The 24,662-nt window shown below is 35.0% G+C and overlaps 1 protein-coding gene across 1 annotated transcript in view; it reads left to right on the top strand.

The window, feature by feature from the left end:
• The window catches only part of LOC115218797 (gastrula zinc finger protein XlCGF7.1-like), a 13,801-nt gene extending 4,522 nt beyond the window's left edge, over positions 1–9,279 (top strand). The window contains exon 2 of the mRNA XM_029788732.2: positions 7,025–9,279. Coding sequence (XP_029644592.1) covers positions 7,139–8,125 — 987 coding nt within the window. The 5' untranslated portion in view covers positions 7,025–7,138 and the 3' untranslated portion in view covers positions 8,126–9,279. The remainder of the gene's footprint in view (positions 1–7,024) is intronic.
• Positions 9,280–24,662: the final 15,383 nt, after the last annotated feature.

The raw sequence follows: 24,662 nt of genomic DNA on the forward strand, positions 1-24,662 counted from the left end.
AAGAGAAAACACAACAATGCAAGGATGTGGAACAAGTATAGTGTTATTGGACGCTCAGGAAAGGTAGGAAAGAAGGAGGATTTAACGTTTTGAGCGGAGCTCTTCGTCAGAAACATAGGAAATGGAAAGATCCGAGGAAGGGAAGGCGGAGAAAAAAAAGTCGCCAACGGTACACACACGGTCACATTTTGAATGACCGGAAGGGAATGGGTGAAGAAAAAGTTCTTTCAAAGACAGGAGAGTGCAAGAGAAGGAGGTATGTGTGGGTATGTGCGTGCGCGCAGGTCTGTGTGTATGTGTGTAATGATAGCACGTGTGTGTGTGTGTGGTTGTGGCTGTTAATCTATGTGTGTGGTTGGGCTTAGTATCGTTTAAGGTCAAGGAAGAATGAAGTAGGGGGTGGCTCTTGTGTCTACCTCCCCATGTGCGATGTGCGTAGAAGAATGGTCAGTGGAAGGTACTGGTAGTTTGAAGTATGTGTGTGTGCATGTATGTATATGTATTGTGTGTGTGTGTGTGTACATGTATGTATGTGTCTGTTTGCGTGTGTATGCGTAGAGGTTGTGTGTGTGGGGAATAACTGTGCTTTACTTTGAGTATGTGTGCTTGTATGTGTGTATACATGTATGTATAATTGTATGCATGTATGTATGAGTGTGTGCTGTGTGTATGGGAGGTATGTGTGGGTTCATTTGTGTGTGTAAGTGCATGCGTGTTGTATGTGCCTGTAGTTGTGTATGCGTATGTGGGTGTATATACATATATCCGTGGGGTTGTGAGTGTTAGGTGTGTGTATTCGTATGCATGCGTATGTGTGTGTGTCCGTGTCTATATATGTATACGTATGTGTGTGTGTGTGCGCATGTATGCATATATTGTGTGTATATGTGAATTTGTGTATGTGTGGGGGTTTGTGGAGTTTGTGTAGGCATAATGTGCGTGCGTGTGCTTGTGTGTGTGTGTGCTTACGTGCGTGTGTGTTTGTGCCCATGTGTGTATAATTGTGTGCATGTGTCTATGTGTATTGTTTGTTGGAGGTATATGTGCGAACCTGTGCTAGTGTGTGTATATGTGTGTGTGCGTATGTATGTGTGTGTGTATGTGCGTGTATGCATGTGTGTATGTGCGTGTGTGGGAACGTGGAGATGTGTGTCAGGTTGTGTGCGTGTTTGTGAATGTTGAGATGTGTGTTAGGTTGTGTGCATTTTGTTGTGTGTACACACGTGTGCTTGACTATGTGCGTGTCTGTGATTGTGTGTACGTTTATGTGTGTCTGTCTAAAGGTATGTGTGTCTGTGTGTGCATGGGTTGTGTGGCATAGGTTTCTGTGCATTCCTGTGTGTGTGTATGTGTGTACGTGCATATGTGTGTGCATGTGAGTGTATGTGGTGTGTGTGTGTATGTATGCGTGTGTATATGTGTGTGGAAGTATGTGTGTGTATATGTGCATGTATGTATGTTGTATGTGTGCGGTGTGTGGAAGGTATATGTGTGTTTGTGGATACGTATGTGTGTGTATGTCTTCGTGTATAAAAACAATAAATAAAAAAACAAAATTATAAAAACAATAAAATATATGGAAGTTGATCTAATATAAAAGATGCAATTACAAGAAAGGAAAAATGAAAAATGAAAAAGAGAGAAGAAATAAAGTTGCTTGTTGCGGGAGGTGTAGAGGCAGTCACTAAGAGGAGGGAGCTGTGTTAAGTCCATGCGGGATATTAGTCCGTAAATTGAAGATATAGCGCTGTTCCAAGTGGTATATATATATAATATATATACATATATATATATTATATGTATACTAAATGTTATATGTATGTGTTTGTATATATATAATATATATATATATGTATATATATGTATGTATATATATGTATATATATATATGTGTATATATGTATATATACGTGTATATATATGGTATATATGTATATATATATATGTATATATATTATGTATATATATATGTATATATATATATATGTGTATATATATATGTATATATACGTGTATATATATGTGTGTGTATATATGTATATATATGTATATATCATCATCATCATTTAACGTCCGTTTTCCATGCTAGCATGGGTTGTACGGTTCAACCGGGGTCTGGGAAGCAGAGGGCTGCACCAGGCTCCAGTCTGATCTGGCAGTGTTTTTACAGCTGGATGCCCTTCCTAATGCCAACCACTCCGTGAGTGTAGTAGGTGCTGTTTACATGCCACCGGCACAGGTGCCAGGGGAGGCTGGCAACTGCTACGATCAGTTACTTACTTTGGATCGTAGGGTGACCTGCTGTGCTTGAGGGCACTATTGAGTCATATACATCCATCAACATCAAAATAAAAATCAAATGGAAATTGTAGTTGTGATACCTGTGCCGGTGTCACGCAAAAAACACCCTCCGAATGTGGCCGATGCCAGTGCCGCCTCGACTAGTGTCTGTGCCGGTGGCACATAAAAAGCACCAACGGATTGTGGACATTGCCAGCCTCGTCTGGCTCCTGTGCCGGTGGCACGTAAAAGAGTGCCACTACACTCATACATATATCTTCATATATATAAAACAGAATGTGTGTGTGTCTATCTGTGTGTTTCCCTAAAACTTGAGAACTACACAACCAATTTCATTCAAATTTTACACATGCCTTACTTAGGGTCCGGGGAGTGTCGTCGGCAAAAAAAATGTTCAACTTCTTGCCTAGAGCGAGCCCATAGCAATATCATATCTTCTCCACTATTTCAGTATTACGTGTTAAAAGTGAAACAAAACCATTTCTCTATTTTATGTCAGATACTTTCACTTTAACAATAAAAATAATAATAACAATTGAATTATATGTAGTAAGTAATAATTAAAATCAAACTAAGGTATAATATAATCGTAACATAACTAAAGTAAAAATAGCAATTGGTATAAAATTGCATCAATGACTTGAACTTGAATAAGTGGTTTCACATGAATGGGAATAAATTAAAATAAAATTAGCATGCAGAAATGGAATAGTCCAGATGGATAATAAAAATTAAATTAAGAAAAGACTATTGTCTATAAAGTATACAATGTAGAGAAAACAGATTTGAACACATGGAGGAAAGCACCTTCGAAAAGTGTCTTGGTGCGACTATGAAAGATATCTAATCAGAGGCGGTAAATTCGCCACAATAGAAGCAAGGTTTGAGTCAACAGAGCATGCAAGGGAGTACTCGACTCGAACTTGCAAAGTGGAAATATTTTATTTTTACCTTTATATCTGGGATGTAGGACGTGCCGTAAAAAAATTTAAAATGCCACCACCCCCAGAAGTAGAGGTAGGCTGGATTGTAGCCACACTTCTATACAAAAAGGAGGACAAGATCCAATTGATCGAAATTACAAGAGACGGGCTAACAATTCCAGTCTGTTATATATTTTGAGTATTGTTATCACTAGCGATATCAAGATATAACTTTGTATTTTGTATTTTATGTGTAGATCTATATATATATAGATGTACATGTAATATGTACACATATATATACATGCACTAGCACTATGACCTAGCAACAACAGGTCTTTAATGCTAGTATATATATACATGTTTGTATGTATGTATGTATGTATATATATGTGTATTATTTTCAAGGAAAGATCCAGAGAAATAGTTACCAGGTTAGCCAAATATCACATAAGTGCCTAAGAAATTCGTCACCACACTTTCATTGGTGATAATTCCGAGGAGAAGTGAGTCATTTTTTGAAGAACTATATTATTTATATATATATATATATATTATAGTTTCTCACATCTATTAAAAAGGCTTATTAATGAGCCCATGTTTATAATCTCTCACCTGATGAGATTGATATATCATTCCACATTATTCTTCCTCTCAGATTAATTTTTAATGCATGAAGTGAAATATATGTCAGTGATATGATGATATAAATGATTTACATTACATCTTGTGTGTTTGTCTCCATTTTTCATTATTATTATATATGTATGTATATATATTTTCCTTTTTGCACCCTTTTCAAGCCTAGCCAGGCTCATGGGTCCGGTTTCCTGGTTTCTGTGGCGTATGTGTTCCCCCCAGCTGGACGGTACACCAGTCCATCGCAGATGTATATATATACATGTGTATATATATGTGTATATATTTATGTATATATATATGTGTATATATATATATATATATATATATATATATGTGTGTGTATATATATATATATATGTATATACATATATGTGTGTGTATATATACATACACACACATATACACTAGCAAGGTGTATGTTTATAAAGAAGATAATATTTAAGTTATATAGAGTATATTGAGTATAGAGAGTGTTGTCTAATACGTATATTAGGAAAGGATTGCAATCAATATTTAGTGTTTTGATCAGGGAAAATATTATTATTATCAAAAGAGGTACTAGCACTAGTATCAGTTAATATTAATGATATTTAGAGAAAGTGTGTTTAGCCTTATGAAGGCAAAAAACATTTCAAGTAGAGGAAAATCAGCCTTAAGTATAAAAAGTATCTCATTAATATAACAAGCATTTCTTACTCCTTGCATCATACACAGTGCTGAGGCTAGGATTTTTCCAATGTTGGTCATAGTTAATACACTTATCTTTGAGGACCCATATATAGTTACTTAAACCAGTTGAGTTCCTCCTATTTCTGTTTCTGAAGGTATACATATGGTGATTTAGCCTATGTTTCATATGGTTTTGTGTGGTCCCCACATATACCTTATTATTCGATTGAGTACTTACTACACATTGGCAAACTACTTCTTTACTATTGCAGTTATTACTAAAGACACAACTATTACTATTTCTACAATCACAAGATCTGTACTGTTGTGCAGGGTCTACACTGGTACGGTTAATATGTATATTGGGGGTATAATTAGGTGTGGTATAATTACTGTTGCTATGACTGGTGTTAATATTGTTGTTGTTGTTGTTATTCGTGTATGTATTACTGTTATTTTTTCTATTTAAGTAGAAGGTGTCAAGTTTTTATTATTCATGAAGGAGATGATAGTGGCCAGTGTTTTTCTGTTAATGATTTCCCAGTATTTATGTTTTCTTTTTTGTTTTTACTAAGTTGCTTTTAATTTGCATAGTATATGGTAGTATTAACCAGACAATATCGTTTCCTTTGTTTGCCGATTGGGGTTATTGTTCTTTGGTCTATTGTTATTATTAGGGTAATAATTTTTATTATTAATAATATCAACATTATACCCATCATTACTATTGTTATCACTGTTTATGGAGCTGATGACGGGTGCTTGTTTGGGATTTCTTATGTTATTCATTTTATGCTTCTTATATCAAAAATCACAATTACCACTTTCACTAGCATTTGGTTCCACTACCATTTCCAAATCTGGGTCAAAATGTGATAATGACAATTCTGATGTTAAGATGTTTTCACTTTCTTCAAAAGCTTTTTGGCACTTGTAGGACCAGTTTCATTTAATGTCTTTTTTTAACAAGTTATTGAGGGTTGCTCTCAAATCATGCATATTCAGTATGTATACCTGGTAGTATATTTTTTACTGCACTTACCCTTGATGGGTCTAGTCTACATCCATTTTCATCAATGATCTGCCATAGATGTTTTATTCTTGGCATAAAAAATTCATACTTTTCCTTGCTGAGCTTAAACCCATAATCTTTTATTTTTTCGAAGACCTTTCTTACATATTCAACATGCTGACCACGAGATTCGCTTTTTACGAGCATGTCATCGAGGTAAGCTATTGCAAAATTCAAACCTGCAAGCATAGTATCCATAAGTTGTTGGAATATACCTGGTGCTACCTTTCTACCGAAAGGAAATCGATTAAGTTTATATAATCCTTTATGGGTATTTATCATTAATAATTCCTCATCAACCTGCAGGTATGCTTCAGACAGGTTCAATTTTTGGAAAAAGTTTCCTCCATTCAACTTCACAAAAATTTCTTCTGGACTTATTAATGGTTAATTATATGGCATCAAACATACATTTAACCCTTTAAAAAATCGGCACATATATGGATTTTAGTATTTTTTTTCTTGACATAAACTTGTTGAGGATACCCATTCAGCGTAATCAATTTTTTCAATAACCCCAAGCTTTTCAACTCTATCCAATTCTTCATTGACTTCTTGCAATGCTGTGAAAGGTATAGTCCTTTTTGGAAGCTGGATGCTATTCCTTGGTTACAGGAATGGCATCCAGTTGAAGGAAATTTGCCTCAGTAAACTTTGTCTGGCCCATTGCAAGCCTGGAAAAGTAGACATTAAAACAATCATGATAATATGTATCATCATCGTCATCAATTAACATTCATTTTTCCATGCTGGCATGGGTTAGATGGTTTGACAGGACCTGGATGCCCTTCCTAATGCCAATCATTTTACTGAGTATACTAGGTGCTACCAGCACTGGTATTTTTTATGGTATACTACCAGCACTGGTATTTTTTATGTAGTACCAGGACTAATGGGTTCGCCAAGTAATTTGCAAGACAAAGATCCCTCAGCTGGGAGAGGTAGTGGTACTGAGGCAGGTGGCTTTGTGCTGGTTGGGAGGTAAAATATAATAGATAGAAATAGGTGTCTTACTATGGAGGAGATTATTGACTATCCTACTAGGATAAGAAAGGAGAGAAAAGAGGGATAAGAGTTAGAGAAAAAGCTAGCTAGATCAGTAGATAGGCAAGGTAAGGCAGCTAGGTTTAGGAGGAAGAGAAATGGATGGTTGTGGAGATATATTGGGATATACCCATAAGGTACAGTGGGAGTAAATATAAGTGGTATAGCGGGGTACCTATTCAAGAACAAGAACACATCAGGCCACAAGAAATGGCATTGTACTATATGGCAGCATTGAAATATGAAAGAAGAGAGAGTGGTGCTTCTTGCTGTTTCATGTTTTAATTTTATTTTAATTTTAAATGGTTCTTGAAATTATATTTATCTTACTTTTATATAAATCTTATTGTTGCTTTTTCTTTTTATTTTTCAGGTGATTTTGAAACGTTGAAATGTTGAAAACTGAAATAAAACAAAAGTAAAATTAGTTCATTCTGAAATATTCATTTTAAAAGCTCAAATATTTATTTTGAAACATATACCAAAAATGTATTCTATGCAAGGTACTTCAACTAACTATCCACTTGGTCGTCAGTTCACATGTGAAACCTGTGGTGCTGTCTTCCCCCTCTATGATCAAATGAAGAGACATAAACAACAAACACACAGTGACAACAAGACATATTCATGCTCATATTGCCACAAAGTCTTTGCACAAGTGTCTAGCATGCGTAGTCATGAGCGATGTCATACAGGAGAACGGCCCTATACATGTTTAACATGTAGTCGTGGATTTTCCCAGAAAGGGAATCTAAAACATCATATGATGACTCATACTGGTGAAAAGCCATTTAAATGTCCACTCTGTTGGAAATCTTTTTCTCAACGTGGAAATTTGAAACATCATCAAAGATGTCACACTGGTGACAAACCATACACATGTGTCACGTGCCATAAATCTTTCTCTCAAATTGCTAGCTTAAAAAATCACCATCGAGTTCATTCAGGTGAGAAGCCATTTACATGTGAAACATGCCACAAATCATTTTCTCAAAAAGGAAATCTTAAAATTCATGAGCGTTCACACACAGGAGACAAGCCTTACTCGTGTGATGTTTGTCAAAAAGCGTTTTCTCAAATCAGCAACTTAAAGATTCACAAAATGTCTCATGATGGTCAGAAACCATTTTCATGTCCTATCTGCGCTCGTGGATTTTCCCAGAAAGGAAATTTGAAAACTCATATCCGCAACCATGAGAATAATAACCGTAAAATGCCATTGAGCTGTGATGTTTGTGGTAAAGAGTTTGTTCATAAATCACTGCTGAAATGCCATGAAAAAACACACCTGGTTGAAAGAATGAATGCAATAAATGTTGCTCCCCACCACACACAACATAATGTCACTTCTAATAATGGCCCCAACAACAATAATAACACAAGCCATACCACCACCACCACCACCAATCCACATCATCAACACCAGCCCCATAACCAAAATATTATGAGGGGCATTGTATACAAGCAACTTTAACTGAAAGATTTGAACTTTCCAACTGATAAAGTGAATTCAAAATCATCAAAAATAATCTAAGCAGCTGAAAAACAACTGGAAAAGATAAAAATCAAAAAGAAAAGTTAACATTATTTTTAGCTGAGGCAAAACAAAGTTATATATTTAGATCAAATATTTTTCTCAAAAGGCCTCTTTGGCTGTATTTATCTCTGTCATAACCTAGTGCATTTCCTCCATTTCCTCACACCTTTGTTCATTTTAATTAAATCAAGAAAATTTTAAGTAAACACAATTATATAATGTTTATATACAAACACATTCATATGTACACATATTTATATAATAAATACATCACTTACATATGTATCTGTATCAATATTAGAAAGGCAGAAAATGACATTGGAAAAACAGAATTGGTAGAACATCGGACAAAGTGCTTTACAGTATTTAGTTAGGTCCCTTTAGGTTCAAACTTTAAATTCCACTTAGGCTGGCCTTGCTGTGCATCCTTCAGGATTGATACAAAAGGTGTCAATCTAGAATGGGAGTCTGTGTAGTTTACACACACAAAAAAGAACAACAAATATACATGAACTTGTAAGAAATCAAAGATGGTCAAGCATTTTCTTTTCATTAAATACACACACATCACCACCACCATCATCATCATCATCATCATCGTCATTATAACATCTGCTTTTCCATGCTTGCATGGGTCAAATGATAATGTTTGTTGAAGCACGTATTTCTACAGCTAGAGGCTCTTGTTTCCAAACAAAGTATTATTTTTCCTAGTACAACAAACAGCAAACAGGCCAGTTGTGCATTTGCAGAGGATTCTAAACAAACAACACTGTTTTTATGAATGGTGACACATTGCTTACAATCAATGTGCACATGTCAAGATAAGGGAAATACATACATATGCACACACATACATATATACATATCTGTAATGGTTTCATGCCAAAAAAGAGATGAAAGTTCAGCAATCACTAGATACAGCTGAATTGAAAAGTATGAGCCTTGGCTCTTTGCTACCGAAGGTCTAAAAGCATCACATTCAATATAGAGTTGTTAAAAAAGAAAAATTTCAATGCTGAAAGAACACAAACCAAAACCACACACAAAAAAAGGGGGTGGCTAATTTTGGCCAACAGAGTTATACCTCTTGACTTTTTATTTTTATTTTTTTTATTCACTAATGACCTGCATTCCAAGGTTCAGATGACAAAAAGAGCTGTAATCAGATGTGACACTTTCAGTAACAATCAGTGAAGGCAATACATTTCCAGTCAGCTATATCTAATAAATGCTGAACTTGCATGAAACCATTTGGTAATATATTGGCTGCTATGAGACTATAATGTATAAATAATTTGATGTTATAGTTAATAATATTATATAAATATATTATAGTTTATGTATATTATTGACTTTAATATTATATAGATGTGTTTCCAGTTCCCAAATTCACTCACCAGGCATTGGTCAACATATAGTTGTATAAGTCAACTGCAGCCAACAGTGACCTTTTCTGTAGGTAGGTTTGTGTGTGTGGTGTGTGTGTATAAATATTATTAAACTGAAAAGAGATGAAGATTGGCAACATGAAGGGCATCTAACCATAGGAAAGCTACTTCAAAACAATCTAACCTGTGCAAGCACAAGAAAGTGGATGTAAAAACTATAATGATGATGAAAGGTACATGTATCTATCTATCTATAAATATATATATATATACACACAACATTATATAAAAGACAAGAAAACAAGAAATTATTTAATGAACTTCATTAACTTACAACTGTTTCTGCTATGAGATGCAATGCACTCATCAGAGCTTTGAAAATGAAGTGCAATTTTATTTGGGAAAGCATTTATTTATTTAGAGGACTTCATGAAAATGTAATGTAGTATTGAGTTTGAAAGGGAAAATGTTGTACTTGACTAATGTTTTTCTCTGAAGCATGTATATATTGAGTTCTAATACCAGGTTATTGGTATTACTATGTCTAAGCATATGTATGTACACACACATACCTGTTTTGGAATAATACTTCTCAAAATACATCACACAGTTATAAAACCCTTTTGGGATAGAAAGGTTGAAAGCTGCCCATGGGACTTGAATCTACATCTATATTTCTATATTTTTATATATGTGTGTGTATTTATATATTTATATGTGTGTGTGTATGTATATATATATATGTGTGTGTGTGTGTGTATATATATCAACCAGCATCCAGATGGTCTTCTTGTGTCCAGAGATCAGCTTACCAAGTTTCTCCTGTTCCCTCTGTATTGGGTTGCATGCATACAATCAACCAGGCTCTTGTTTGCTGTCCCTCATTTCATGTTGTCAGTTCACAAACTTCTTTGATGACCTCTTACTCTCTTCTCCTCACATTTCCTGTCAGGGTTATCTTAGAATGTGACTCCTGGAACATTGCATGTTCAAAATATGATAGCTTTGTGGACTTGATTCTCAACAAACAATAGATATCTTTAGATTTTCAGCATTTCCAGTATTGCAGCATTTGTTACCCTGTCTTTCTAGTTTATCCTGCCATATCTGCAAAAGATCTACTTTTCGAAGGTTTCTATTTTTTTCTTCATAGCTATGTGCATTGCCCAAGTTTCTGCCCTTTGAAGGACAGTTGGCATGGTATAACACTTTCCTAGCTTCAGTTTTTTTTTTTTGTTACCTTATTTATTCATTGAGTAACTTCTACAAAGCAACCTTTGATTTATTGTTTGTCTTAGAGGCTTGAAGCTTTTTTTATTTGCTCAAGCTTCTGTTTGTTCTGTCTTGCTAATAACCATTGTTTTTGTCTTTTTTTACATCTATATTTAGACCGTTCTTATCACTTTGCTCTTTTACATCAGTAATTTCTAGTAATTTCTCATTGCTTTCTGACAAATAATGCTGTCATTAGATTATGTTCATGTCATTGACTATGAGTCCTTTGATCTCATATGACTTTGAGTATATACTCAGTACAAATATTGAATAGGAATAGTGATAATACACATCCTTGTCTTACACCCCTTTTGATCTCTGCTGGTTCTAACAATTCCTGGTCTATTTTGATGGCTGTCTGTTGGCTCCAGTATAACACACAGATGATTCTGATGTCTTTTCCTTTAAAACTGTTTCTTTTTTTTAGAAGCAATGCGCTCTCTGTGGTGTATGCAGTCAAATACCTTGGCATAATCTATGAAGTGAGCAAACAGATCTTTCTGAATTTGCATTTGTTTTTGTACATAACTGCTGAAGCAGAATGTGGCACCTCTTGTACCTTTATTGAGTTTAAGTCCAATTTGCTCCTTATTGACTTCATTTATTTTGCTTTATATTTTCCCTAGCATGATAGTAAGAAATATTTTAAGAGCACGAGGTATGAGACTTATAGACTTGGAGTTAGAACACTCATTTGCCTTAAGTTCTTTCAGGTGGGGTGATAAATACCAAAGTTTTAAAATCTTAGGGGAAGTGTCCAGTGTCATAGATGTCATAGAAAAGAAAAGGTCTGTGAGTTTGTCAATGCCATAATTTTCTAGTGCTTCTAACATCTCACATGTTACTCTATGTGGTCCTGGAGCTTTACCTTTTCTCAGTCTTCAAAATCTTTAATTCATTAAGGCTGGAGGTGAAGGTTTTTCAGGTTTTTCATCCTCAAATATTTCTCCTATTTATTCTGTCCATCTTTTACTAATCTTATTTTCAAAAAACAGTTTTCCTTTGCTTTTAATATATCCCCCTTTTGTGTTTTACTACCTATTACTTATTTGATAGTTTTATTCATTTAATTGTTTGTTTGTTTTTTAAGAGTCTTGATTTCAACACATTTTCCTTTCTGCCATTTTTTTTCTCTTTCCTATATTTAATTTTGATGATTTCATTTATGTTTCTGGAGATTAGTGTTCTCTGTCTTTTTTTGCATTCTAATGTTCGAGAATTTCTCCAGCCATCCATTGCTGTCTTTTTTTTTACCTCTAGTAATGTATTTACCCCATACTTCACACTGTCTCTGAGATTTTCCCATTTGACATCAGTTTTTCCATTAGGTGTTTCTTGAAGACATTTTCCAAACCTTCAGTTCCTGAACAGTTCATATTTGTTTGTTTTTTTTACTTCAGTGGTATATCTGTTTCACATCTTCTAGTCTCAGACAGTCAATATCATAAACCTTCTTTGCTCTGGTTTCTTTGCCCATGCAATTTTCAAGCTTTATGCTGATGTTTGCAATAACAAGGTTGTGATCCAAAAAAGATGTCCACGCTTGGGTATGTTTTGCTCTTTTTGATATTGTTGCAGAATTGGCTACTTATCAAGTATGTAATCAATTTGCTTTCTTCCTACACAGTGAGGGCTTTCCAAGTGTATCTTTTCCTTGCCAGAAGATCAAACATAATGTTTGCAATACACATTTTGTATCTTTTGCATATTGTATCTCTCTCATTTCTTTTGTCTGGTTCATAATTTCCTGTCAGAAAAGTTTATTTTCCTGAGTCAGTCTAACTTAGCCTTGAAATCTCCTATAGTCAGTAAAATATTAGTGCCGGGTTGATTGTTTGATAAAACTCTTTCACTTGTTCATCTGAGTGTGCTGTTGTGGGTGGGGCATAGACTTTTAAAATAGCTATTTTGAAAAACTTTGCTTGATTTTTCATTAACTGGCCTTGTACAAATTTTCTCAATTTTTCATGCATCAACACTTCTATCCCATGTTCATGTTTTACATCTGCATGTTGGAAATCATAATATTCACTTTTGTTATAGCTGTCTCCTACCCATTTTGTTTCTGATATGCTCATGAAATCTGTACTAAGGACATCACCTTCCTGGATTAAATTAACTAACTTTTCTTTCTGAATCAAAGTTCTGATATACATGTGCCTATTCTAAAACTCCTCTTACAAAATTTCATATATGCCTCCCCTTATGAAGTGTCACTTCCTTGTAATTTTGAACAAAATTATCTACCGAGGTCCCAGATTCCTTTGTATTACTGGTCTGCTTTTATTTGGTTCAGTATTGGTATTTCTTTGGGATAAAATACAATGGGGTCCCAATCCCTTTCACAATGACTGGCCAAAGTCATTTTCTGTGACTTGACATGTCCTGTCTTATGGCATATCCCATTTGCTACAGTCACATATTCAAAGCCAATGACCTATTTTGTTCATTTGCATTCTCTGCTCTTCCAGGTTTTATGTAATTAGGGACTGACATTATCACTCTCAGGTATGGCCCTTGATTTCAGTTTTGTGGTTTAGTTGTCTAGTTGAAACCAGGAATCAAGTTGTGACCACTATCATATACTGCAGCATCTGTCAAGGTATACTTGAACTGTGTGTGTGTGTGTGTGTGTGTGTATAAATATATGTATCTATGGCTATGTATATGTAAATACACACACATATTGCGGACAAGAAAGTAAACTTTGAACACAGTAAAGCTATAAGAACAGCAGAGAAAGACTGGGTATTTACCCTTATAAAATGGAAAAAAGTCGTTAGGAGACAGCTATGGGGTTGAACCTGTACCCCTCAGATACCAGCTGAGTGCTTTAACCATTAAACTAAATGGCTGTCTACTCTTTAGATGACCATGACCATCACTGACATATGTCAGCAATACCCATGCAAGAGCTTGAAGTTGAGTGTGGTTTGCCTGCACCACAACTCTGACTAGCAATACCAAGAAGCCCAGAGAGCAGCAAAGTGCAAGATATCAAGCTTAGTAGAGCAGCGAGTTTTATATACACATTAGGTTTCTCCTAGAGGGATGCCTTATTAAGACCAAGAGTCCCTTCCTCCATATAGGCTTCACCACCCTAAGTATTTCTATGTCCCAGTGCTCATATACTAGTTAAGCTGGGACCATGACAGGTGCTACTACTCAGGATCAGAGTAGACCTGGAAACATTAGTGGCCTTGAGGTAGTTTCACACACCCCACAATCTTGCAACCCCTGAACCAGAGTCCCGCTACCGGATGCAATTTAAAGTCATACCGAGGACAATACATATACACACATGAATAATCTTATCATTAATTGAATCCAGGATAACTTAACTAACATTACCATATTCACTTTTGGTACGATTTATAAGTTTACATTTAGTGTCAGCTAAAAAATTCAATTTGTGATCTTATCAAGTTTTGGGAAAAGGTCAGGGAGCTAAACATTCAACCCTATCATATATTTCACTTACACTAATTGCTTCACTTGGTTATTTGTGTTAGGATTTGTGTAATGTGTGTTAGGATTAGTTCTTTTTTAATAAGTTTTGATAATATTATGAGGCTGAGAAATTCCTTTAGAATTTCTCAGCCTCATAAGTGTTTTGTTTTGTCTGGAAGTACTTATAGTTTACTAGTATCATAAAAATGCTTTAGATCATTTATTAGTGTGTACTGGAAGGTGTTGGAAAATTTTCTAAACTTTACCTTCCTTGTCAGCTTCAGCAGATCATTTTCAAGAGCTTTTAAACTGTGGTGAGCATTTTCTTGTTTTAAGTCCACATTTATTGTCAGATAAATTCTCATGAGGTCCTTTTTCTAAGAAAGAGATTTTCCAGTGTGTGTGTGCTTGATTAGGTGTTCATTTTTTTCTCTATAAGCTTTTTAATAATGTCCAGTTTCCTTGGTGTCATCAGGGTATTCATCAGGATATTGCTCCATGTCAGTGCTCAACTTTGTAGATGGAACTCATCAACTGAGGAGGGAATATTAGGTTTGATGATATATTCAAGGAAATAGAACTCAAAACATGAGTGTGTACATATATATATATATATATATACACACACACACACTTGTACATATGTACACACACACATGTATATATGTTTCAAATTTTGGCACAAGGCCAGCAATTTCAGGGAGTTGGGTAATTTGATTACATCAACCCCAGTGTTCAACTGGTACTTATTTCATTGTTCCTGAAAGGTGAAGTTGACCTTGGCGGAATTTGAACTCAGAATGTAAAGGCAGGCAAAATGCTGCTAACCATTTTGTCCACACATATGTTAGTATATACATATATGTATACACATATACACACACACACAGTAACTGTATTAGTTTGACACACATATATATATACATGTATTATACATATACATTCATGAATGTATGTATACATATATATGTATGTAAAGATACTCACATAAACAGAAATATATATATGACATCATAATCATCAACATTGTTTTTAATGTCCACTTTTCCATGCATGCATGAGTCTTATGAAGTTTATTGAGGCAGATTGTCTATGCCTCTCTTGTCACCTGCTTTCACTTGTTTCCAAGCAAGGTAATATTTCTCTATGGCTAGACATGTTCTTGCAGAATATTGGAACTGAAAGTCACTTTTTTTAAATCAATGTCACCCATTCACAACTGTCAAACAATGTCAAGCCATGTAGATTCAAACATACATACATACATCATAAACACACACACATAAATTTATTTATGTATGTATGGCAAACTTCTTCTAGTTTTCTCTCTACAAAATCCACTCATGGGTCGTTGGTTGACCCAGGGCTGTAGCAGAAGACACATTTGCAAGTTGCCTTGCAGTGGGGATGAAGACAAAACCATGTTTAGGAAGCAAACTTCTTAAATTGCATGGCGATGCTTCTGTGTGTGTTATATGTATGTACATATATATCCTTATATATGGATTTGGATATATGTATTATTGTTTGTGTTTGTGTGCACAGGCACAAGCCAGCAAACAATTTCTTTACAGGGAGTGTGACGTCATCACTGCCTACACTTCAGTGATTTTCACAGCTAAATGTAAACAAAGTCACTGACATACACATCTCTCTCTCTCTCTCTATCTATCTATCTCATAAATTTATAGGATGGGATTCTTTCAAGGTTTTGGGTGGCTGGGAATGTAGCAGAAATCACATGCCCAAAGTCCCACATGGTAGAACTGAAAGTATGTGCATGGGAAGCAGACTTCTTAATACAACTAAGATTGTGCCTTATACATTCATAAATGTGTGTGTGTGTATGTGTGTATATATATATATATATATATATAAATATATGCATATAATATATGTGTGTGTGTATATATATATATGTGTTGAGGCAAGTGAGGATCAGAATCGAAATCGATCAATGGAAATTGCGGATGTGCTACCAGTGCCGGTGGCATGTCGAAACTCTGCTTGTGAAGACCCATTGAGGCAAGTGAGGATCAGAATCGAAATCGATCAATGGAAATTGCAGATGTGTTACCAGTGCCGGTGGCATGTAAGAGAACTTTCCGTTTCGCGACCGTTGCCAGCACCGCCCCGTTTCGTGTCCGTTGCCAGCCTCGCCTGGCCCTCGTGCCGGTGGCACATAAAAAGCACCATCCGTTCGTGGCCGTTTGCCAGCTCTGTCTGGCACCAGTGCGGGTGGCACGTAAAAAGCACCCACTACACTCACGGAGTGGTTGGCGTTAGGAAGGGCATCCAGCCGTAGAAACACTGCCAGATTTGACTGGGCCTGATGAAGCCTTCTGGCTTCACAGACCCCAGTAGAACCGTCCAACCCATGCTAGCATGGAAAACGGACGCTAAATGATGATGATGATGATGATGATATATATATATATATATATACTCATATATATCTATACATGTGTGTGTGTGTGTATATATATATATACATACATACACGTGTATTTGAGTGTGTGTGTGTGTGTACATGTATGAGTGTATTTGAGTATTTATATAGTTAATAATATTATAACGAAATATGTCTTTTGGATTTTCTGGGCTGGATCTTCAGTGTTGCTCTTCAGTTCTTTCAACATACGACCTCACATAATTGAACCATCAAAGGACATTCTGGTCCCAACCTGCATCCCAAATAGCAATGAGCTCTATTAATTGAAAATTCTTTCTATATTTCAGTAGGTAGAGCGATGTATATAGATACATACATAAATGTGTGTCTGTGTGATTTTATGTACGTACATACACATGAATACACCTATACACATACATACATTCGGAAATGTATGTACCCCTTCTCCTCAACTTATGACTGAGTTCTTTTCTAACTGACAGGTTATAAGCTGATCTGGTCCTCTGTTGGGCATATATTTTCAACACTATTTTCATTCAAAGGCAACTGATGCTTGAAAGTGACTGAGCAAGAGACAGTGGCAGACAGCGGATACCTGGCTCTGAGGGAGGTCTGTGTTGTCATATGCTGCCATAGTTATTGTACTCATGGTTACCCAATGTCCAAAAATCGACTTTTTATTTATTTTTTCAGTTTTGTGGTTGTAAATCACCTAGGCTGTAAGTTGAGGAGAAGGTGTATATGTTTATATTTATATAGATACCTATGTGTGTGTGTCTATGTTTATGTAAATACATATATGTTTATATAATGATGTGAGTTTATATGTATGCCCTTTACCCATCACATACTGACCAAATGGCATTTTCAAGTACCTGTCATGCCTTTCATTTACTCAAATAATCATATATTTATTTACATAATCATTTATCTATTTACTTTATATATTTATTTTATTTTCATTTTAATTAGGTTGCCACATCCCACCAATTGCAGTGGTTCCACTCCTTTGTGGCTTCACCCCCTCCACCGCCGCTATCTTTTTTATTTCATTCTTAGCTGGGAATTAATCTAGCTTTACTACTCTATATAATATTACTTTCACCAACCAATTGTCCACACTCACAAATAACCATCAGCTGGCCTTCTCCAAACCCACTTGAATACAATATATATTAAGTGAAATCATCACATCTTTACTCTATGATAAATCTTCATGATTGCAAGAGAACTAGACCTGTAATAGTTACTTATGAATTTGTGTGTGTGTATGTGTATGTATGTATATATATTCGGGAATGGAGCAGATAAAATCCATGCTACATGTTTCATAGCTAGCAGAGCCTCAGAAGTAGTAATTATCCAAACGAGGGGTAATCCGCTGGCTACTCATCAGGCCAAAGATACCTTAATCAAAAAAGTTAACATTGTCATCAAGGGATCCCATATTGACTTGTGGGAGGTTCAATTGAAAATGCATATATATATATAATATATAATGTGTGTGTATATATGGTTATATAAATATATATATATGATAATGCTTATTATATATATATATATTATAATATGAATATATTTATATAAAGGCATATGTATGAGTATGCATATAGTTATATAAATGCATTTCTATCTGTGTGTGTATGTGTATATATATATGTATGTATACTTATACATGTATAGTTTGCATGTTATTCATTGCTTTAAATAGAATTTCAGTACACTGGAATATACTTCTAAATGGCCTTGGTATGCATACATAATTATTTTGCAGAAGAAAACATGAACAGTAGAAATTTATTACAAATTTTTATTGAATAAACTATTTGATACAAATAATCCCTATGTATCTCATGTCACAAAATAAATAGTCAAGTATTATTTTAATATGACTTGTTATAACTTATTTTCTGTAACAATAAAAATACATTATAGATAGATATCTTAGTTTTATTGCATTATTTCTTATGGGAAAGTTCTGATAAATCTACATCACACTTTAGGTAAGAGTTATTGCCTTAAATGTTATATTGTCACCAATAATAAATTCATAACCTTAATATGAAATGATCTTCAAAATTGCTTTGTGTAATCTTTTTGATCTCCAAATTGCTGTTACATGTATTTTTTTCTTGGGTGAGTTTCTCAATATTTCTAATAAAATATTAAAAGCAAACATTCTTTATTATAATTTGGAGCTTTAACTCAGAAATATGATGGAAGTATGTTTTTACGGAAGTATCATCATATACAATTATTTTGTAAGATCAAAAGAGTTATACAGAATCACTGCCTGCATATCCAAGCAATGACAAAACTTAAACAGTTATTTTCATAATTGCTAAACCAACTTTTTTGTACTCATAAGATTTAAGACACCTTTAATAGTATTTAATTATTATTAGAACTAAATAGTAACCAAAACTGAAGAAAATATCAGTGAAGCTGATTCAAGAAAAGGATAAATTTGGGCTCTAATAATATTTGAGTCTTGTAAAGAGTAAAGGGTAGAGACCCCTTTCAGTCATGAATAATCATGGGATTGCACCTAGAAAGTTTCCCTCCGAGGTGCAAGTCCGAGCAAGGTTGTTTGTGAAAGACCATGCATCCCAGTCTCCCCTCTCCATGCCACTGAAGGCCTATACAACTTGGCACCAGTGATGCTGTAACTCATTTCTACAGTTGAGTGAACTGAAGCAATGTGAAATAAAGTGGCTTGCTCAAGAGCACAACACACAACCTGATCCAGGAATCAAACTCAGAACCACACAATTGTAAGCCCAATGCTCTAACCACTAAGCCATGTGCTTTCTTGAGTCTTGTACTTTATTAGAATTAACATAAATTGTAAAACAATACTTCAATATTAAGTACCAGTTGTATACTGGGTTGATGTAATCAACTGGCGTCCTCCCCCCAAATTTCAGGCCTTGTGCCTAGAGTAAAAAATTTAAAAAAAGCTATCAAGAATGTCTCTTTATCTGTTAGTTTTAAAGTTTCTGCTACAATTATCGCATTTTAGTTTCATTTTCACTTTTTTTATATGAATTAAAATTTTTTACCCTCTCTTTTCAAAGTCCTAAGATATTTATATCTTGCACCGTGTTGCCAACCCTCCTTTTGCCAAAGAATATTTTAGAGTTGTTTGCTATGAACACTTTAGATTTTATCAAAATTTCTACATAAATTTCAGCAAGAGATACCAAATAAATGCTGTTTATGATACTACAATATTTTGTTCACTTGTGAATTTATATATGTGTTAGAAAAGATTATCAAGAAGGACAACAAAGGTATTCAGGTGTTACTTAACAAATAGCTTTGATATTTTGGTTAAAAAAACAACCCTTTATGAAGGTATAAGAAAACTAAATGAAAGAAAAATTTAATATAGTTTTATTGAAAACAGTTTAATCATACTTTTACTTGATAAATGTTACAATTTGTGTTTCAAACATCATGAACATGTTGCTTATCCTGTTTTGAACAATGTCTACAAAATTACTTTTTCACATTTCCTAGCCAACAATGTGTTTGTAGCACTAGGAATGCTGCATGGAAAAGTATATTTTAAAAAATCTGTTTCTATATTTTGTCTGGTTCCAGAAAACTCATTGATATTTACTGCATAGTAATAGATGATGTTGTAAGAGAACAAGATTAGAGGTAGTGAAAGTTGTAGGGTTGTGGGACGTTGTCTCACAGTTGCTGACAGTAAATTTCATTTCTCTCGCTGACCATTGTCTTTAGTAGCTGCATTCATTGTGATCATGATTCTAGCAGTCCGTTCCCTAACTAACTGAGTCATCACGAGCTGCCTTGCTCTGTTGTCGTCAAGTGACTATTGGTTGAGTCGTCACCAAGTGACTGAACTAACTTTTTGCTTGGAGTTTATGCTTTTATAACTATCCAGAAGGATAGACATATCATTGAGAACAATAGATTTAGTTGGTGATCTTGTTATCGCTATTCTAGCTTTTGGAGGAGTAGAAGAGGTTAGAAAGGGTCAAGTGGTGAAGACATTATTTAAGGCAATTTGGTGAATGTCAAATTGCTGTCACAGGAAAACCATTGTTCTACCGTGGGAAAAGTTCTGTTGCAGTCTTAATTTAAATTTGGCTATGATGGATCGTATCCACTTCATGCTTGCAAGATCCTACATATGTAATAAAACAGCATGCCAAGAGTTGCCTAAAGCAATTATGAAACGTTTTTTAATCAGTCAGTATAAGAAATTTCCATAGCAACTAAATATGGCAGATCTTCTGTTAGCTTTGGTGGTGAGCATTCAGTTGTTTGATTAGCAAAAGTAGAACTATTGAATTAACTTGTAATTAACTAATTGTGACTAATGTTATTTTAAGTCCAAATCAGTGTGCCTTTATATGTCAAAAAACCTTTGAATTACAGATCCAATAATCCCGATGGACTTCCACACCTTTTTCATCTATTCACTTTTACTCACACGGTTTGGGTTGACTCAGATCTATTGTCTAAACATGCAACTCATTGGAATTGAATCTGGGACCTCATGACTCTGAAACAAACTTCTCTCCCTAGGTGTCCACAATTAACTGAATAATCTTTTCTCTCATGTATGTTGCTGCAATCTGTGAACTTTTCTGCTTCATACCTGGCATCCTTTAATTTAACATACCTTCTCAAAAAAGCTCTCTTCACAATATGAGTGGAGTCTTTAATTACATCTATTATAATGGTGAAATATTTTGAAGAGACCTTGTTTCCAAAATATGTTGCTTCATTGGATTAACTCTTTAGCATTCAGATTACTCTGCTGTCAAATGTAATGCTTATTTATTCACATTGTTTTGACTTAATCATGCATTATCTCATGCCTTTGGAATTTTGATGGGATTGTTTATTTTTATAATAGAAGACACTTGCCCAAGGTGCCATGCAGTTGGACTGAACCTGGAACCATGTAGTTGGGAAGGAAGCAGGATAGGGGTGATAGGCTGGATCTGGCCAGTTTGAACATATTTGGGCTGGATATGGCTGGTTTAAATGCAAAAGAGTTAAACTAATTCTGTTATCCAAGAGATGTGTAGTGAACTTGAATGTGTTCACCATTTTTTCTGGTATTCTTCTAACTGTTGTACATGATCTTGCAGGAGAGAGACGGTTGTTGTTGAGAGAGAAATAAAGGACAACATATTTTACAGTAATATAAGCCTTTTCATGAAATCTGCAGTTAAATCTTTGAGAATAAGATCTCATCTTCTCTGCAGTTCTGTTGGATGTAAGATGTTTCCATTGTTTGGATCTTTGAGTTTATCTGATTCATTAAATGCTAAATCGTGTTCCCATTCTGTCACTAAGTCTTACCTGTTTCCAAGCAAGGTGATATTTTCTCATGTCCAGACATGTTTTCATAGAATATTGAAAATGAATAGCATTTATTTACAACAAACATGAAATATCAAGAAGACAAGGAGATACAAGCATACATATTCACACACAACATATACACACTGTAACCATATCAATAGGAGATATGGTAATAACTCAAACCAACAGAACTATAATAATTATGCTTTTTTAGACCCTGTTCACAGGATCTGAGATACTCCTGAGTACCAAACAAACAGAAGTCAAAAGTAATAAAAATTATAAATTTGCCAAAGAAAATGTTAACAGTAAGTGCAGGTATGGCTGTGTGATAAGAAGCTTCCTTCCCAACTACATGGTTCCAGGTTCAGTCCAACTGTATGGCACCTTGGGCAAGTGTCTTCTATTATTGCCTTGGGCCGACCAAAGCCTTGTGAATAGATTTGGTAGATGGAAACTGAAAGAAGCTTGTCATATATATATATATATGTGTGTCTTTGTCGGTGGTTGCCCCTCAGTACTGCTTGACAACTGGTGTTGGTGCGTTTAGATCCCTGTAACTTAGTGGTTCAGCAAAAGAGACTGATAGACTAAGTACCATGCCTAACAAAAAATAAGATCTGGTGTTGAGTCATTCGACTAAAAGTTCTTCAAAGCAGTGCCCCAGCATGGCCAGTTTAATGACTGAAACAAGTAAAGGATAAAATATAAAGAAAAAAGTGCAGCAAATTACAGTACTCTCTAAAGGACTCAAATTTACACCAAACTCTCAAAGATCCAATTACAGTAAAATGAAAGATAATATTTCAGAATTCTGCAGAAAATAATGATTCACAGAAGAGCTATGATAAGAATAATGAAGACTAATCAAAGGTAAGAAACAACTGCAACCTTACTTCACCAAACATTGATGATTTCAGTAAATCCATTTTAGATTATCCATGTGGATACACATGCAAACAAATCCCTAAGTCAAACTTTAACAAGAGTTACATAAACAAATTAAAAAAGGATGAAGAACAATTAAAGAGGCTAATAAATCAAAAGCAGTAGTCTTGATTGAATCAGAATTCTACAAAAATCTTCTATCAATATTAGAAGACAAAACTCTATGAAAAGGCCCCAAACCATAATCAAAAAGTGATCATGAGAAACCTTAGAATATTAAAAAACTTATACTAAAAGGGACTCTTTGACAATATGGCTATATTATAGATATTAAATGTAAATCTAGCCTCTCCTACAGCATATCAAATTTTCACAAATGTGCAGAAATAAGGAACCAGACATACATCAATGTCCCCTAGCCAAATGACTTGGAATTAAGACCGATAGTAAATGGTCCAGTGTGTGAAACTCGCTGTCTGAATAACTTTTTAGACATCCTCCTCAGGCCATTCCTTAAAAAAATTTGAGGAGACTTGACAAGCCTGGACTTTTTCTTGTGGGGATACCTGAAAGAGAGGGTTTACATCAGCAAACCAGAGACCCTGGTGCAACTGAAGGAGAACTTCAATAGAGAAATCAGAGAAGAGGGGTTTGAAACACTTGAGGGTGTTATGGTGCAAGTTTTGGAAGGAGCAAGGGCATGCGAAGCTGAAAATGGCTGTCATTTTTCATATGTGATGTAGTGGTGTTCTAAAATTTGACTTGTGCATATTAATTTCCATTATGTCCTTTATATTGTATCAAAATATCATGCATTTATATGTAACTTTAAGGAAGTTATTAAAAATTGAAACCCATCAGTGACTTTTGGGACATTGTGTGTATATATATATTTCTAAATTGTTTTTTTTTTTAGAAATTTGAAAACAACATGCTGTACTGCTTGGCATTCACGCCAGAAGCTCCAATACGAATATTTCAGGGTGTTTGGATGTCAATCTGAGGGCATGTACCAGGAGTGATAAAAATCAAACATCCAATCAACTTCATGTGATGGTGATGTTATGCCTCCATTCATCTTCCTACATGGCCTCAGACTCAACACGGAGGGCTACATCAAGTGCCAGGAGGAGATAGTGCTGCCCTGATTCACGAGGGTGGCTGCTGAAAGACAATATGTCTAGTAACAGGACTCTGCACAAAGCTACACAAGCAGGAGAACCCAGTCATGGCCGTCAGACAATTTTTGTGACCACATCGCTCTTAACATCTGGCCACCTAACTCCCCAGACTGCAACCCCTTTGATTATTATGTGTAGGGCACAGTTGAGCGAGAGATCAACAAAACTCCTTGTAACACCAAAGATGAACCGAAGGTAAGGATTATGGCAGTATTCACCAACTTAAACAAGGAGACTGTCCAGAAGAGTTGCTGGAGATTCCAAAGTTGTCTGGGGGTCGTGGTTGAAGCCAATGGCAATGTTATTGAATAAATTTACTCTTAAGTATTTCAAGACATTTTAATGTAATTTTGGTAAATATATCTGTTAAAATGAGATGTCAATGTTATTTTCATTTTTGCGTTATTTAGATGACAGTTTACTCACCGCACCCAATACATATACACTCTTCTTAAACCCAAAAAGTTTTACAAACTCTAACACAAAGTTTCATGTTACCATTCATCAGACAGTTGTGATCATAGAGT

This window comes from Octopus sinensis, linkage group LG14, assembly GCF_006345805.1.
Source record: "Octopus sinensis linkage group LG14, ASM634580v1, whole genome shotgun sequence".
NCBI classification, from domain to species: Eukaryota; Metazoa; Mollusca; class Cephalopoda; order Octopoda; family Octopodidae; genus Octopus; species Octopus sinensis.